The sequence below is a fragment of the Rhinatrema bivittatum genome, chromosome 3, assembly GCF_901001135.1.
Source record: "Rhinatrema bivittatum chromosome 3, aRhiBiv1.1, whole genome shotgun sequence".
NCBI lineage: Eukaryota > Metazoa > Chordata > Amphibia > Gymnophiona > Rhinatrematidae > Rhinatrema > Rhinatrema bivittatum.
Genome location: NC_042617.1, coordinates 581,166,616 through 581,182,074, shown reverse-complemented (window position 1 = coordinate 581,182,074; position 15,459 = coordinate 581,166,616). Strand labels below are relative to the sequence as shown.

The following is a 15,459-nucleotide window of genomic DNA, read 5'->3' as shown; positions in this document are numbered from 1 at the left end:
AACCATTCCCTTCCTAATAATTCCTAACATTCTGTTTGCTTTTTTGACTGCTGCAGCACACTGAACCGACGATTTTAAAAGTATTATCCACTATGATGCCTAGATCTTTTTCCTGGGTGGTTGCTCCTAATATGGAACCTAACATCGTGTAACTACAGCAATGGTTATTTTTCCCTATATGCAACACCTTGCACTTGTCCACATTAAATTTCATCTGCCATTTGGATGCCCAATCTTCAAGTCTTGTAAGGTCCTCCAGTAATGTATCACAGTCTGCTTGTGATTTAACTACTCTGAATAATTTTGTATCATATGCAAATTTGATAACCTCACTCGTCGTATTCCTTTCCAGATCATTTATATATATATTGAAAAGCACTGGTCCAAGTACAGATCCCTGAGGTACTCCACTGTTTACCCTTTTCCACTGAGAAAATTGACCATTTAATCCTACTCTCTGTTTCCTGTCTTTTAACCAGTTTGTAATCCACGAAAGGACATCGCCTCCTATCCCATGAGTTTTTAGTTTTCATAGAAGCCTCTCATGAGGGACTTTGTCAAACGCCTTTTGAAAATCCAAATACACTACATCTACCGGTTCACCTTTATCCACATGTTTATTAACCCCTTCAAAAAAATGAAGCAGATTTGTTAGGCAAGACTTCCCTTGGGTAAATCCATGTTGACTGTGTTCCATTAAATCATGTCTTTCTATATGCTCTATGATTTTGATCTTGAGAATAGTTTCCACTATTTTTCCCGGCACTGAAGTCAGGCTCACTGGTCTATAGTTACCCGGATCGCCCCTGGAGCCTTTTTTAAATATTGGGGTTACATTGGCCACCCTCCAGTCTTCAGGTACAATGGATGATTTTAATGATAGGTTACAAATTTTAACTAATAGATCAGAAATTTCATTTTTTAGTTCCTTCAGAACCCTAGGATGCATACCATCCGGTTCAGGTGATTTGCTACTCTTTAGTTTGTCAATCTGGCCTACTACATCTTCCAGGTTCACAGTGATTTCGTTCAGTTCGTCTGACTCATCACCCCTGAAAACCATCTCCGGAACTGGTTTCTCCCCAACATCCTCATTAGCAAACACGGAGGCAAAGAATTCATTTAGTCTTTCTGCAATGGCCTTATCTTCCCTAAGAGCCCCTTTAACCCCTCTGTCATCTAATGGTCCAACCGACTCCCTCACAGGTTTCTTGCTTTGGATATATTTTAAAAAGTTTTTATTATGAGTTTTTGCCTCTATGGCCAATTTCATTTCAAATTCTCTCTTCGCCTGTCTTATCAATTCTTGACCTCCTCTTTTTGTGGCAGAATGTCGTATGGCTGAAATATGATTTTACAAGAAAAAGTGAATGGGTCCCAAATAGACAGCAGTGGTTTGCAGACTAACTAAAAACTAAAAGTCTTAGGCAGCAGCAGCCTTGTTTTCTCTATGAAAACAGCGACTACACAGTAAAGCATGCTCTAACAGAAGTTGTTGAGGTTGATGATACAGTACTGAATGATTCATAGATTAAACGAGAAAGATGCCATATGCACTTTTCAGCATCTAATAGGGACTGCAGATAGTAATTTCCACCTTCAGTAGGTTGAAGGAAGAGTTTCAACTTTTGTATATAAATGTGCAAGTTTTGCACCACATAGAAGTGATGAGAAGAAACCCATGCTCTTTTCAGGGTTGATTTGAGAGATTGATGAGATAAATAATTGAACTAATCCAAATCCCGGGGATTTCGGCTGTCTATACTTGAAGTCTAACTTTCCTGACATTGGAGCACAGAAGATGGGGTTTTTCCACATTCTCGTTTGTAGATGTAGTTTTAGGGCAAAGTCACATAAACAATTTCACACTGAGTCAAACTAAATATGGCTTGCTGATACACATGAACCACAACGAATGCGATTTAAACAATCTTCCAACAGACCATTCAATCATTTACCCCACAAAAGTATCTAACATTTTTTTGAGAATTTTTGTTAGCAAGTAAAAACAGTAGTAAACTCCACAATATTCAACATAATGCCCGACATCAGCTGATGTTTTGTGGATTTTGTCGAAAATGAATGCTCCTGAGACCGGCTAGCCCGTCTGTGAGATCCCTGATTCAACTACGTACACAGATGAGTATTTTTTACATGTTCAGCCTCTGATGCAGTCGATCCACGAAACGTCAGCGAATGTCGGACATTATGGAATTTAATACTGTTTTAACTTGCTAACAAAACCTTTCAAAAAATGTGTTAGGTACTTTTTGGATAAATGACTGAACAGTCCAGCAGAAGTTTATTTAAATCGCATACATCATAGCTTGCTGATACCCCTGAACCACATTTAGTTTGACTCAATATAAAATTGTTTATGTGACTTTGCCTTTCAGTAACATTTCATTTTGGTGGCTTAGTCTGTGCACCTTGTAGGACTTTAAGTAGAATACTGTGAACCAGGATAGTTGCTGGTTTTGCTAGAGTGTCCAAAATTTGGAGGATCTTTATCTTTGCACACATTTATTCCAAGCATTTCCTCAACTTATTTAAAAATTTTGAGAAAGAAATGTCTTCTGGAAGAGAAGTAAGTTCTGAAAGCTCCGGTAGCAGGTCAGATGGATTCCCATCAATCCCTCTTCTGAACCCAAGGGTGTGGAAACGCAAATCCAGAACCCCAATAATGAAGACGGTTACTCAGGGGGGATCCTCATTTACTTCAGAAGGGAATAGTCCTGGCGTATATTTTCTGAATGGCTAGACTCCATTGCAAGTGAATGAGGTTAAGAAGAACCTCCTAGCAGGAGTTCTGATGGTGAATTCACCTGAACTGGAGATACTGGGACTCCCTCTTGTGGGAGTATGCTAGCAATACTGGAGAGGATGGAAAGCACCTTTCCCTTTAGCCAAAAAGGCAAAGAACTTTTTCACCAGCTCCGCAATGTGGTTGAGTAGCTGACATGTCCGCTGTGGAAAATCTTCTTCCGAGACGAGAATAAGCTATTGCTTTCCTTCTGGGCTCTTTAAGATTTGAATTGGAGGCCTATTAAAAGTAAGAGGTACCAGTGAATACATGGGATCTGGCATCTCTATGCATAGGCCTTCTGCTAACGACCTTGTTGGTGTAAGGGCTCTGGTGACTGGAAGGGAAAGAGATATCATGTCCCCCTCTGCTCCTAACCTTGGACACCCAACATAGAGCTGCACTGGTAATTCAACTTTATGCGATCCATACAGCGAGGTTCCGCAGTCCAGGACTCAAGATATCGGGGCTTGAGGTATCAAATGCGCTATAGATTCATGTGCCATCTGCATTGAGGCTTTAAGCTTTGGCGACACCGATGTCTTATACTTTGATGGTGCTGGATGCTTCAATGATGTCGGGACTATTGCTTCAAAGCCCTGGCTTACCATGCTTCCAGTACATCAGTGAATGTGTCAATGGAGTCAAGTCTGCACCAATGGCGCATGCATCAGCGGCACCAATGTTTCATACATCAACACTGCACGAGTGCTGTGTGTCAATGATACCAGTGGAGCATGTGTTGATGTGCCATGTGTTGATGGTGCCAGTGCACCATGTTAATGCACCGTGTCAATGCAATATGTGTCAGAGTAGAAGACGATGAGGCCCGGTGCTTTTTTGACATCGGTTGCTCCAGTGATTCTGTAGAGTGCCGCTGCTTTTTCTTCAATACAGGATGTTCTAAACTACTCGACCCTGAGGTTTTAGCCTGTCTTGCTAAAGGGGGAGTTTTTAAGGAGGTCCTGTTTAGCTCTCTTCCTGGTGAGGCAGACAATGATGCATAACAGATTAAGGACCAACTGCAACTTCTAAGACACTTACACAGTTACTCCATTTTGCAAGCTCTGGCGCGTTGAGTAAAAGTGGAAATCCGTTTGCAATTATAGTAATTGGTCATGATCCTGTCCCAAGCAACAGTAGCAGAGTTTGTGTCCATCTGTAAAGGATGCCACAATTACAGTTCTTGAATTCACTTACTATGGCCTTCTTTGTGCCAGACATCTTGAAGGGGTAAGTACTTTAAATTTAATTTTATTTTTTGGTAGCACTGAACTGTGCTGTTGGAGGTGCTGCTGAGGAAGCAAGACAAATTTAAAGACTAAGAATTTTCAAGAAAAAGAGAAAAATACAGACACTATGAGTACATGTCCATGCAATACTTGGACATAAAAGAGTCTGAGGAGGCTCACGAGGCAATGGCCAAGTGGGAATTCCTGCACATGCCGAACCTCTATTAGCTAGGAGACACAAGTCCATTCGGTGCCATGTCATGGCTAATTCAGGTCTGCTAATTGATGGAAGAGTGGATGTCTACAAATGAATTGGCTCTTAATTTGGATAAAACAGAGGCAATATGGAACTCACACTCCACTATTCCCTTAGGGGCGGATTTTAAAAGGCGCGCGAATAGCCTACTTTTGTTTGCGCTCCAGGCGCAAACAAACGTACGCTGGATTTTAGTAGATACGCGCAGAGCCGCGCGTATCTGCTAAAAACCTGGATCGGCGCGCGCAAGGCTATGGATTTTGTATAGCCGGCGCGCGCCGAGCCACGCAGCCTACTCCCGTTCCCTCCGAGGCCGCTCCGAAATCGGAGCGGCCTCGGAGGGAACTTTCCTTTGCCCTCCCCTCACCTTCCCCTCCCTTCCCCTACCTAACCCACCCGCCCGGCCCTGTCTAAACCCCCCCCCTTACCTTTGTCGGGGGATTTACGCCTCCCGGAGGGAGGCGTAAATCCCCGCGCGCGAGCGGGCCTCCTGCACGCCGGGCCGCGACATGGGGGCGGGTACGGAGGGCGCGGCCACGCCCCCGGACCGCCCCGGGCCGTAGCCACGCCCCCGTACCCGCCCCCAAAACGCTGCCGACACGCCCCCGAAATGCCGCGACGACCGGGCCCGCCCCCCGACACGCCCCCCTCGGAGAACCCCGGGACTTACGCGAGTCCCGGGGCTCTGCGCGCGCCGGGAGGCCTATGTAAAATAGGCTTCCCGGCGCGCAGGGCCCTGCTTGCGTAAATCCGCCCGGTTTTGGGCGGATTTACGCGAGCAGGGCTCTGAAAATCCGCCCCTTAGGGTCTGATGTAATAAGGTGTAGGTTGAAACTCAGCGCACTGTTTCTTAGCGCGCAGTTTAAAAAATGCTTAACTCCCCATGCAGTAAACTGTTATATTTTATTTATTTATTTATTTAGAGGCTTTTATATACCGATGAACGTTGGGAACATCTCATCGGTTCACATTACACAAAATGCAGCTAAACGAGCTTTACAGAGAAAGAAGGAACAATGCGCATAAAATTATTAAACAGTGAACAAGGTAAAATAAAATAACTCCTCCCCTTGTTGCCTTAACCTCCCCCTCCATCTATTTTTCCCCCCTCCCCGTCTATCCCCCGCACCCCTCTCTACTCCCCCTTCCTCCCAGCCCCCCCTTTTTTCTGTTCAATCCCTATCAACTCTATTTTGCACTCTCCCGGTACTTTATCCAATCTGATCTTACTTTCAAATAACTTCTGTGTAAATATGTTATAGTATATATTGTACATTTTAGATCTTATATTTTATCCCCTTTTCTTCTTACCCTCTATTTACATTATATGACTTAATTTTAATCATTCTTCCAAAGTTTCATTAAGCTTGTTATTTGCTTCAGTTATGCGCTCCATGTGCCCTCATTCAGTGGCCTTTCTATATGTTATCTGTAAACCGGTACGATGTGTAAACGGCAATTGGTATATAAAAATGTTAAAATAAATAAATAAATAAGGAGGGAAAACCAACTCGAGCATAAGGGAAAACTGAACAAATTACAAGTTATGTGGGATCAAAATACATATTATATATATTAATGCTTCTTGAGTTAAAAGGGTGCTCTAACTGGAAAATGTGGGTACAAACCCAAGTTAAAATGTGCATTCAGTACAGGTAGATCACACATTTTAAACTTGAGGGAGTGGGGGTGTATTTTAGATGTGATTTATGCACACAAAACATGATTTGTGCATAAAATATGCTTTATGCGTAAAAAATGTTTTCAGAACAGAAACAATTTTTGTGCACATAAAGCATATTTATGCACAGAAAACATGCTTTATGTGCACCAAGCATGTTTTCTGTGCATAAACCCCAATTACAGGTCCTGGTGCCAAAGAAAATGCTTAGCAGATGTAGGGAACCTTTGTTTTCCCTAACTAAAATGAGTGCACCCATTGTTTGGGGAGGTTCTGTGTAGAAATTAGTGAGAGGTCTGGGTTTTGCTCCCCCAAGTGGGAACAGCAGATGATGTCATCCAGCTGCTTATCATCCCAAAGCACCATCTATCCTCGTGGACTATTAGTTAGTTTCAACCTGAAAGGAACTCTCTGACTCCTGCTTGCTATTTTCCCCCTAAATTATGGGACAGGAGTAAGGAAATCTTCCCATTTAGAGGTCAGCCTCCTGTTGACTCGTCTACCTAGCCTTTAAGCTTGCTTTGGACTCTTTTAAGTCAATTTAGAGAATTCTTCTGTGAGAGCCGATCCCCCTTGTTGCAGTGGATTTGGGGAGTCCCTGTATTCAAGCTTTGATTTGGGGTAAGGAAGACCTGCAGTGACCGCTCTCTCTCTCTCTCTCCTTCAGAGGATAGCCCTGACAGTGTCCCGATACAAAGGAAGCATATTTTGAAGTAACTGTCTTTTTGCACTATCTCCTCTGTTTGGAGGCAAGGAAGTTTTATTCCAACCTTCCTGCTTCATGCTTGTTTTTTCCCACATTTTGGATTAAAGACTATTTTAGTTCCGTTGGGAGCCTAGGTACCCGGGCTTCAGTAACCAAACTACTGAGAGAGTGAAGTATTTAATTCTTTACAGAAACAGAGATGTGGAGAAATTCATCTGGAGGAGACGATCTCATCAAAGGAAACTAAACGAATTAAACTAAAGGACAGAGAAAATTCTGGGACTAAGTTCTGATAAATTATTGGGACTACTGTTCTAACCATCTTTGGTGGAAAGAGCTTAGGAGGCAATTGGGATGTTGAAGAAGGACTGAACTAAATTCAATCTGCTAAACTTAAGAGAATTTAGAGAAACTGGAAAGGAGAAGGAATTCAGTGTAAATAAAGGGCTTCCAGAGAAAAGCAGAGACTTTATTAAAGAAGTGAAGTCACAAGTTTATTAAATCTTTCTGCTGTCTTATTATTTATTGACTTGAACCAAGAAATGAATTGAAGCTATAAATATTATTCAGTCATCTAATCAACTATCAGTAAACAACTGGAAACCACCATTCTTCTGGTGTCTGTTTATTGGAGGTAGATTCAGTGTTAATTATCAGTGCTGGTCTTGCATAGAGCATGGTGTAAGAACTATTGTTCATCCGCATACTGAAATCCTGGAACTCAAAGTAAAGCTATCTGGTCAGGTGAAAGAGAGGCTGAGAGACAGTGAAGGAGGGTTGTGCAGGAAGGGACCATCTCATCTCATTTTCCTGTGTGCCCCAGGGTGCAAGGAAATGGACCCATCCTGTCCAGGGGTTACAGATACCATAAAAACATGACTTAGGCACATAAACTACATCTTCTGTGCAGAAATCATTTATTTGATTGCAAATCACCTGGACCGGATGGTATGCATCCTAGGGTACTGAAGGAACTAAAAAAAGACATTTCTGATCTATTAGTTAAAATTTGTAACCTGTCATTAAAATCATCCATTGTACCTGAAGACTGGAGAGTTGCCAATGTAACCCCAATATTTAAAAAAAAGGGCTCCAGGGGCGATCCGGGTAACTATAGACCAGCGAGCCTGACTTCAGTGCTGGGAAAAATAGTGGAAACTATTCTAAAGATCAAATTCACAGAGCATATAGAAAGACATGGTTTAATGGAACACAGTCAACATGGATTTACTCATGGGCAGTCTTGCCTAACAAATCCGCTTCATTTTTTTGAAGGGGTTAATAAACATGTGGATAAAGGTGAACTGGTAGATGTATTTGGATTTTCAGAAGGCGTTTGACAAAGTTCCTCATGAGAGGCTTCTAGGAAAAGTAAAAAGTCATGGGATAGGTGGCGATGTCCTTTCGTGGATTGCAAACTGGCTAAAAGATAGGAAACAGAGAGTAGGATTAAATGGACAATTTTCTCAGTGGAAGGGAGTGGACAGTGGAGTGCCTCAGGGATCTGTATTGGGACCCGTACTTTTCAATATATTTATAAATGATCTGGAAAGAAATAGGACAAGTGAGGTAATCAAATTTGCAGATGACACAAAATTGTTCAGAGTAGTTAAATCACAAGCAGATTGTGATAAATTGCAGGAAGACCTTCTGAGACTGGAAAATTTGGCATCCAAATGGCAGATGAAATTTAATGTGGACAAGTGCAAGGTGATGCATATAGGAAAAAATAACCCATGCTATAGTTACAAAATGTTAGGTTCCATATTAGGAGCTGCCTCCCAAGAAAGAGATCTAGGCGTCATAGTGGATAACACATTGAAATCATCGGTTCAGTGTGCTGCGGCAGTCAAAAAAGCAAACAGTATGTTGGGAATAACATAGGGCTGAATAATGCATGACCTTGCTGTCCCTTTCCCCAATAAAAACTTAACACCTTTTGGCATTTAAATTGGCCACAGTTTATTGCAACAACATTAACCCGAGCCCTTACAAACACAACAATTTTAACAACTCCCAAACGCCCCCTACCCCACCCAATGAACCCCTCCCTATCTCCACCACCTTGTCCCCAGTGGTGAAGTAGGACTTCCCCTCCCCCAACCCCGTCTACTCCGCCTCAAACCAGCGAGAGTAAGCTCGAACCAAGAACTTTGGCCCCGTAGTTCTCCGGTCCTCCCGTGTAGCAGCCCCCCCCCAACTACACGAGGATCTTCCCCCATTCCCCATCCCATATCCCTGCCCCCACTCCACAATCGTTTTGGGCTCGGGTTTTCCGATTCAACTGCGATGTTCAAAAACCCCCTTTTACTCCACTGCTGCTAAGCTATCATGCATATTACCCCATGTTATTATCGCAGCGCCAGACGAGCTGGCGCTGCTATCTTTTTATTAGAAAGGGAATGGTGAAAAAAACGGAAAATGTCATAATGCCTCTGTATCGCTCCATGGTGAGACCGCACCTTGAATACTGTGTACAATTCTGGTCGCCGCATCTCAAAAAAGATATAATTGCGATGGAGAAGGTACAGAGAAGGGCTACCAAAATGATAAGGGGAATGGAACAGTTCCCCTATGAGGAAAGACTAAAGAGGTTAGGACTTTTCAGCTTGGAGAAGAGACGACTGAGGGGGGATATGATAGAGGTGTTTAAAATCATGAGAGGTCTAGAACGGGTAGATGTGAATCGGTTATTTACTCTTTCGGATAATAGAAAGACTAGGGGGGGCACTCCATGAAGTTAGCATGTGGCACATTTAAAACTAATCGGAGAAAGTTCTTTTTTACTCAACGCACAATTAAACTCTGGAATTTGTTGCCAGAGGATGTGGTTCGTGCAGTTAGTATAGCTGTGTTTAAAAAAGGATTGGATAAGTTCTTGCAGGAGAAGTCCATTACCTGCTATTAATTAAGTTGACTTAGAAAATAGCCACTGCTATTACTAGCAACGGTAACATGGAATAGACTTAGTTTTTGGGTACTTGCCAGGTTCTTATGGCCTGGTTTGGCCTCTGTTGGAAACAGGATTCTGGGCTTGATGGACCCTTGGTCTGACCCAGTATAGGCATGTTCTTATGCTAATGGATACCATGTCATGAAAATATTTTCTCTGTGCATAAATCATATGTTATGCATGTTTTCTGTGGATAAAATCCCAACTACAGGCACTGCAGCCATTGACTAACATTTACTCCATCTTGGACTGGGAGTTAAGAAAACATGAGGTAAGTCAGCGCACCTCTCTGCGTGGGGTAGGTAATAGCTAATGCCCTCATTCCTGAGAAGGTGCCTACCTGTATGCACATTCGGGCCGATTCAGTAAAGTCCGCCTGTGCGCTCGATACAGTATTTAAATGAGGCCCGGTGGTAGAAATGGGCAAAAGGAGGCGCTAGGGACACTAGCGCATCCCTAGCGCCTCCTTTTGGCCCACAACGGCGGCTGTCAGCGGGTTTGACAGCCGACGCTCAATTTTGTCGGCATCGGTTCTCGAGCCCGCTGACAGCCATGGGCTCGGAAACCGGACGCCGGCAAAATTGAGCATCCGGTTTTCGACCCAACAGCTGCCGGCCGACTTTAATTTTTTTTTCTTTTTTTTTTACCCTTCGGGACCTCCGACTTAATATCGCCATGATATTAAGTCGGAGAGTGCACAGAAAAGCAGTTTTTACTGCTTTTCTGTGCACTTTGGCCGGTGCCCGAAGAAATTAGCGCCTACCTTTGGATTGGCGCTAATTTCTGAAAGTAAAATGTGCGGGTTGGCTGCACATTTTACTTTCTGAATCGCACGCGAATACCTAATAGGGACATCAACATGCATTTGCATGTTGAGGGCGCTATTAGGTTTGGCGGGTTGGACGCGCGTTTTCCGCCCCTTACTGAATAAGGGGTAAGGGAAAACGCGTGTCCAAAGGTGGGTTAACAGTGACCTCCATCGGAGCGCACTGTACTGTACTGGCCCGATTGTGTGCACCTTTTTTTTTTCTGAACTCCTTGCTGAATAGGCACTAAAGTTTGCACACACAAAAATGTGCCCAGGGCTGCAGGTAATCCTATGTGCTGTGCAAACGCAACCTCATTCCATGGGCCTCAGCATTAGGTCAGCCCGAGGAACATGAACAGTCACCTCCGGCTTACCTACGATAACCACCGGCTGCAGAAGGAACCATGGCTCCCTCTGAAGTCAAACTCTCCACCCAGCAAAGCAGCTAATCCTCACATCGTTCCTCTTAAGAACTCAAACAAATCAAGATCCGCCTTCAGGCGGCTGCGGTGGAAACGAAGAGAGTAAGGAGTCGATCTGCCATGGGTCCACGGTGCTTGGTCCTGTACGGCCACTTTCTGAACGCTCAGCAAAAGAAACGAGAAAACTCCTCCGAACTGGGCTCACGCGTCTATGCTTCCTGCAAAGAGCTCTACTGATATTTGGATTCTTTTATTTGCTTCTTGGGAGTGCAGGGACCCGTTGGCAGTTGTGAAAACTTAAAAGTTTTAGAAAGTTCCCTCTGCCTAATCACCGGGCTTCCAGCAGGAACACCAGAAAAGTTTGCATCCCTCTGATGGGGGGCATTCGACAAAGTTTGCCTTCAGCTTTATGCCAACAGTTTCCCTGTTAAAAAAAACAAAACAAAGCCATGCTGGCTCCCGCAAACTGTCAGTTAGTCGGTTATCCTGTCGCAGTGGGCGGGAAAGGACAGGGGGGGGGGGGGGCGGGAAGGGATCGGGTTGTCTTCTCTTGCACCGTGCCTCTTTTTTTTTTTCTTTGTATTTTCAAGGAGAAACTGTAAACTTTATTGCTTCTGATTTCGAAAACATTAAACAAAAGAAAAAAATGCAGGATAATGGCTGCACTCTGCTGCCCCCCTGCCCCCCAACCCGGCCACACGTACACACTCAGTCCCGTGCGAAGTCCCCGTCCCCCCCCCCCCCCTCTGCCCGTGCCCTCCTCAGAGTCCCCGCGGAGGGAGGCAGCTCCTGCAAGGCCTGGCGCTTTTGCAGGGAAGGCCACGACGGGGGGGGGGGGGAAGCCGCGGCGCCGGCACGCGCCAGTTCTGCCCGGGGGAGGGGGGGGGGACCCGGAGCGTCGGCGTGGAAAAGTTCACGACAAGGCAACAGGCTTTGTCCCTAGTGCCAGACGGAGGGAAGGAAATGGGGGGGGGGGGGGCGCTGTGGGTGATGCGTTTGCCATGCACACAACGTCCTTGTTTCCCCGCGAGGCTCAGGCACTGCAGGCCGGCGAATTGTCCATTCAGCGCGCATCCTCTGCGCGTCGGGGGCTAAACGTGCAAGGCGGTGCTGGAGGGGAGGGCGGGAGTCCTGCGGTTTCACCCGGTAACTAACCCGGGAAACCAGGCTCGCTCCTGCTGAGAGACCCTGCTTAAAAGATTTCACTTTATGAAGTAAAAAAAAAAAACCATGCAAACGGGGCAGAGGTTTCACTCGGCATAATAATGAATCCCGTGCAGAGAGGGGAGAGGAGAGGAGGCAGCAGGGGGGTCCAGGTTAGCCGGGACTTGTAAACCGTCCTACAGGTCTCGGGTGAACATGCGAGCGCGAGCCGCTTAAGAACGACCCCTTGCTCTAGACGTTTATATGCGCCCCCCCCCCCCCCCCCCCCCCCGCTATAACGCTCCAGTCAGCACTGCTGTTTATTTACCCCTTCGTTGCCCAGCGCTTCCCTTACATACCCTAGCTGCCTATGTCCATGCAATGTATAGAGACGGGCGGATATTATAGAGGCTGCTTTGGGTTTTTTCCCCCTGTCGGAGGTTTACTCGGGTTTCTGACTCCCGGCTCCCTGCAAAGCCCGCAGCAACGGCGCCGAGGGGGAAAGCTGGGGGCGACGCAGCCGCTGACCGACTTTTTCGCCGACCCGCTCTGCCTCACTCCGAGCAAAGATCAAATCACCGCAAGAAAACGAACAAGGAAAGCGCTGTTTCTTTCTTTCCTTTCCTAATTGTCTCTGCTCGCCCTCCAGCCGTGCGTGGCCGCGAGCGGGGGCTCGAAGTGCAGAAGAGGTGAGGGGACAGCAGCCGCACCGGCGCGTAACGAGGAAAAAGCCAAGTCCGCATTCAAACTGCGGGTCCCTCGCACGCAATCCCCCACCCCGGGCGGGCACTGACAGGAAAGGAAAGGAAATTCAACGGAATCAGTTCAGCGGCTGGGAGAAAACGGAGAAAATCCCCGGGAGGCATCGCTTGCCCGTTCTCCGCGATGTTTTACCTTCTACGCGCCCTCCTCTCCCCCCCCCCCCCCGACAGAAAGCTGCAACGCGCAATAAAAAAGCCGGCGAGACGGCGGCTGCTGCTGCTGCTGCATGCATGCACCTTACCTCGACCATTAAACAAGACATTTAACCATAGCGGCCGGTCGGTGAGCTGGGGACGCCGCCGCCGCCGCCGTGAAAGCTGCGAGCGGCGCCGCTGCTGGCTCATGAAGACTCCCGCCGCACGATCCGGCACCGGCAGCATCCAGGGTGCAGACAGGAGAAGGAAGGAGGGGGAGACTTGCACACACACAAAAAAAAAAAAAAAAAGAAAGGGAAAGAATCGCAGCAGAAAGTTGCGACGAGCGCCCTGCGCGGGCAGGGGACGGGACGGGGGGTCTGGCGGTGCGCGCGGAAGGCCCCTGCTGCGCGCCGGGGAGTGCGGGCACGGCAGCACCAATCGGCTGCTCGCTGCCAGCCGCCACCGTCTTTTTCGTCTTCTTTTTTTTTTTTTTTTATTGTTTATGTTTCCTCATTGCGATGGTGACGTCAAAAGGTTTAGGTCCCCCCCCCCCTCCTCCCCTGCATGTGCTATTAATTTTAAAGGACGAGCATGAGAGGAAAGTGCCGGTGACTTCTGGGCAGCAGGCTCGCCCCCAGTTGCCGGCAGGGAGAAACCCCCGCCGGGGAACGAGTGTGTGCGTTTTAGCTGCCCTTAAACGCACAGAACCATTGCCATTCCAAAAGGGGAAAGAAAAAAAAAAGTATAGGTATGGCTTGATTGTGCGTCTATGTTTTAGAAAATCTTTCCTTATACTTCGCAGTCTTTATAAAGTGATGCCCCCTAAAACGATGACACCTGGTCCTTGTCACAGTACCTTTGCGTGTCAGCTCTTCTTATTCTCATAGGGGCTGGTGTAATATGCCCAGCGCACTGTTAACCTGCATTTAGACAAGGGTAAAATAGGTGCTAATCAATCCCCTAATTATACACTGGCCGATACAGTACAGTGCACTCCAGTGGAGCACACTTAGCCCGGGTTTGGACGTGCGTTTTCGACGCGCTAGCTTTACCCATATACAGTAAGGGGTAATAGCACGTCTAAAACACGCATCCAACCCCCCACCCCCCGAAACTAATAGCGCCCGCAACATGCAAATGCATGTTGATGGCCCTATTAGTCATTCCCACGCGATACAGAAAGTAAAATGTGCAGTCAAGCCACACATTTTACTTTCAGAAATTAACGCCTGCCCAAAGGCAGGCGTAAATTTCTGCCAGCACCGGGAAAGTGCACAGAAAAGCAGAAAAAACTGCTTTTCTGTACACCCTCGGACTTAATATCATAGCGATATTAAGTCGGAGGCCCCAAAATTTAAAAAAAATAAAATTTTAAATCAGCCGGCGGCCAGTGGGTCGGAAGATGGACGCTCAATTTAGCCGGCGTCCTTTTTCTGAACCCGTGGCTGTCAGCAGGCTCGAAAACCGACGCCGGAAAAATTGAGCTTCGCCTGTCAAACCCGCTGACAGCCGCCGCTCCTGTCAAAAAGGAGGCGCTAGGGACGAGCTAGTGTTCCTAGTGCCTTTTTTACCGCGGGCCCTAATTTGCATCTTCCTCCCCCCTGAATCGCGCGCACAGGAGAGTGGCACTCGTCCGCTCTCTTGCGACTTTTACTGACTCGGCCCGACAATAAGGGAATTAGCGCCTATTTAACACGCGTCTAACGTGGAGTGAATGCATTAGCGCTCTTCGCATGTCGGGCTCTTTTGGCATCATATAATGTTTAAAGAGAACTAACGGCATCAAACCTTAAGCTATGTTTTTAACTTATGATTACACTGGGATTTTGGTATTTTGCAAAAAAGCATACAGAAAAATAAGAAAAATAGAGATTATTATCATCATTGACCAATGATTAAATATAAGGCAGAGTAATAAGGTCAGAGAACGGGACGAGGATGCCTATTTTGAAGGTCAAATAGAATCAATAGAAACGTCTGTTTGAATTCATTGGGAGGTTTCCGGTTTATTGATTGTCATCTTTGATAAGTACCATAACCTTATAAAACCCACCCGCCCCGCCCTGTCTAAACCCCATCCTTACCTTTGTCGGGGGATTTACGCCTCCCGGAGGGAGAAGTAAATCCCCGCGCGCCAGCGGGCCGCTAGCGTGCCGGGACGTGACCTGGGGGCGGGTCCAGAGGGCGCGGCCATGCCCCCGGGCCGTAGCCACGCCCCCGAGCCCGCCCCCGGAACGCTCCCGACACGCCCCGAAAACGCCGCTGCGCTCGGTCACGCCCCCGACACGCCCCCTCCGAAAACCCCGGGACTTACGCAAGTCCCGGGGCTCTGCGTGCGCCGGTAGGCCTATGTAAAATAGGCCTACCGGCGCGCAGGGCCCTGCTCGCCTAAATCCGCCCGGTTTTGGGTGGATTTAGGCGAGCAGGGCTCTGAAAATCCGCCCCTAAGTAAACTTGATTAATAGCAGTTAATGGACTTCTCCTCCAAGAACCTATCCAAACCTTTTTTGAACCCAGCTACACTAACTGCACTAACCACATCCTCTGGCAACAAAT

General features: G+C 46.7%; 1 protein-coding gene across 2 annotated transcripts in view; it reads right to left on the bottom strand.

The window, feature by feature from the left end:
- Window positions 1-13,169, bottom strand: part of PDE7B (phosphodiesterase 7B) — a 627,908-nt gene extending 614,739 nt beyond the window's left edge. For both annotated transcript variants that reach the window (XM_029596617.1, XM_029596616.1), the window contains exon 1: window positions 13,008-13,169. Coding sequence is in view for 1 of the 2 variants with exons in the window: in XM_029596616.1 (XP_029452476.1) it covers window positions 13,008-13,028 (21 nt within the window). In the remaining variant the exon portion in view is untranslated. The remainder of the gene's footprint in view (window positions 1-13,007) is intronic.
- Between the last annotated feature and the right edge of the window lie 2,290 nt (window positions 13,170-15,459).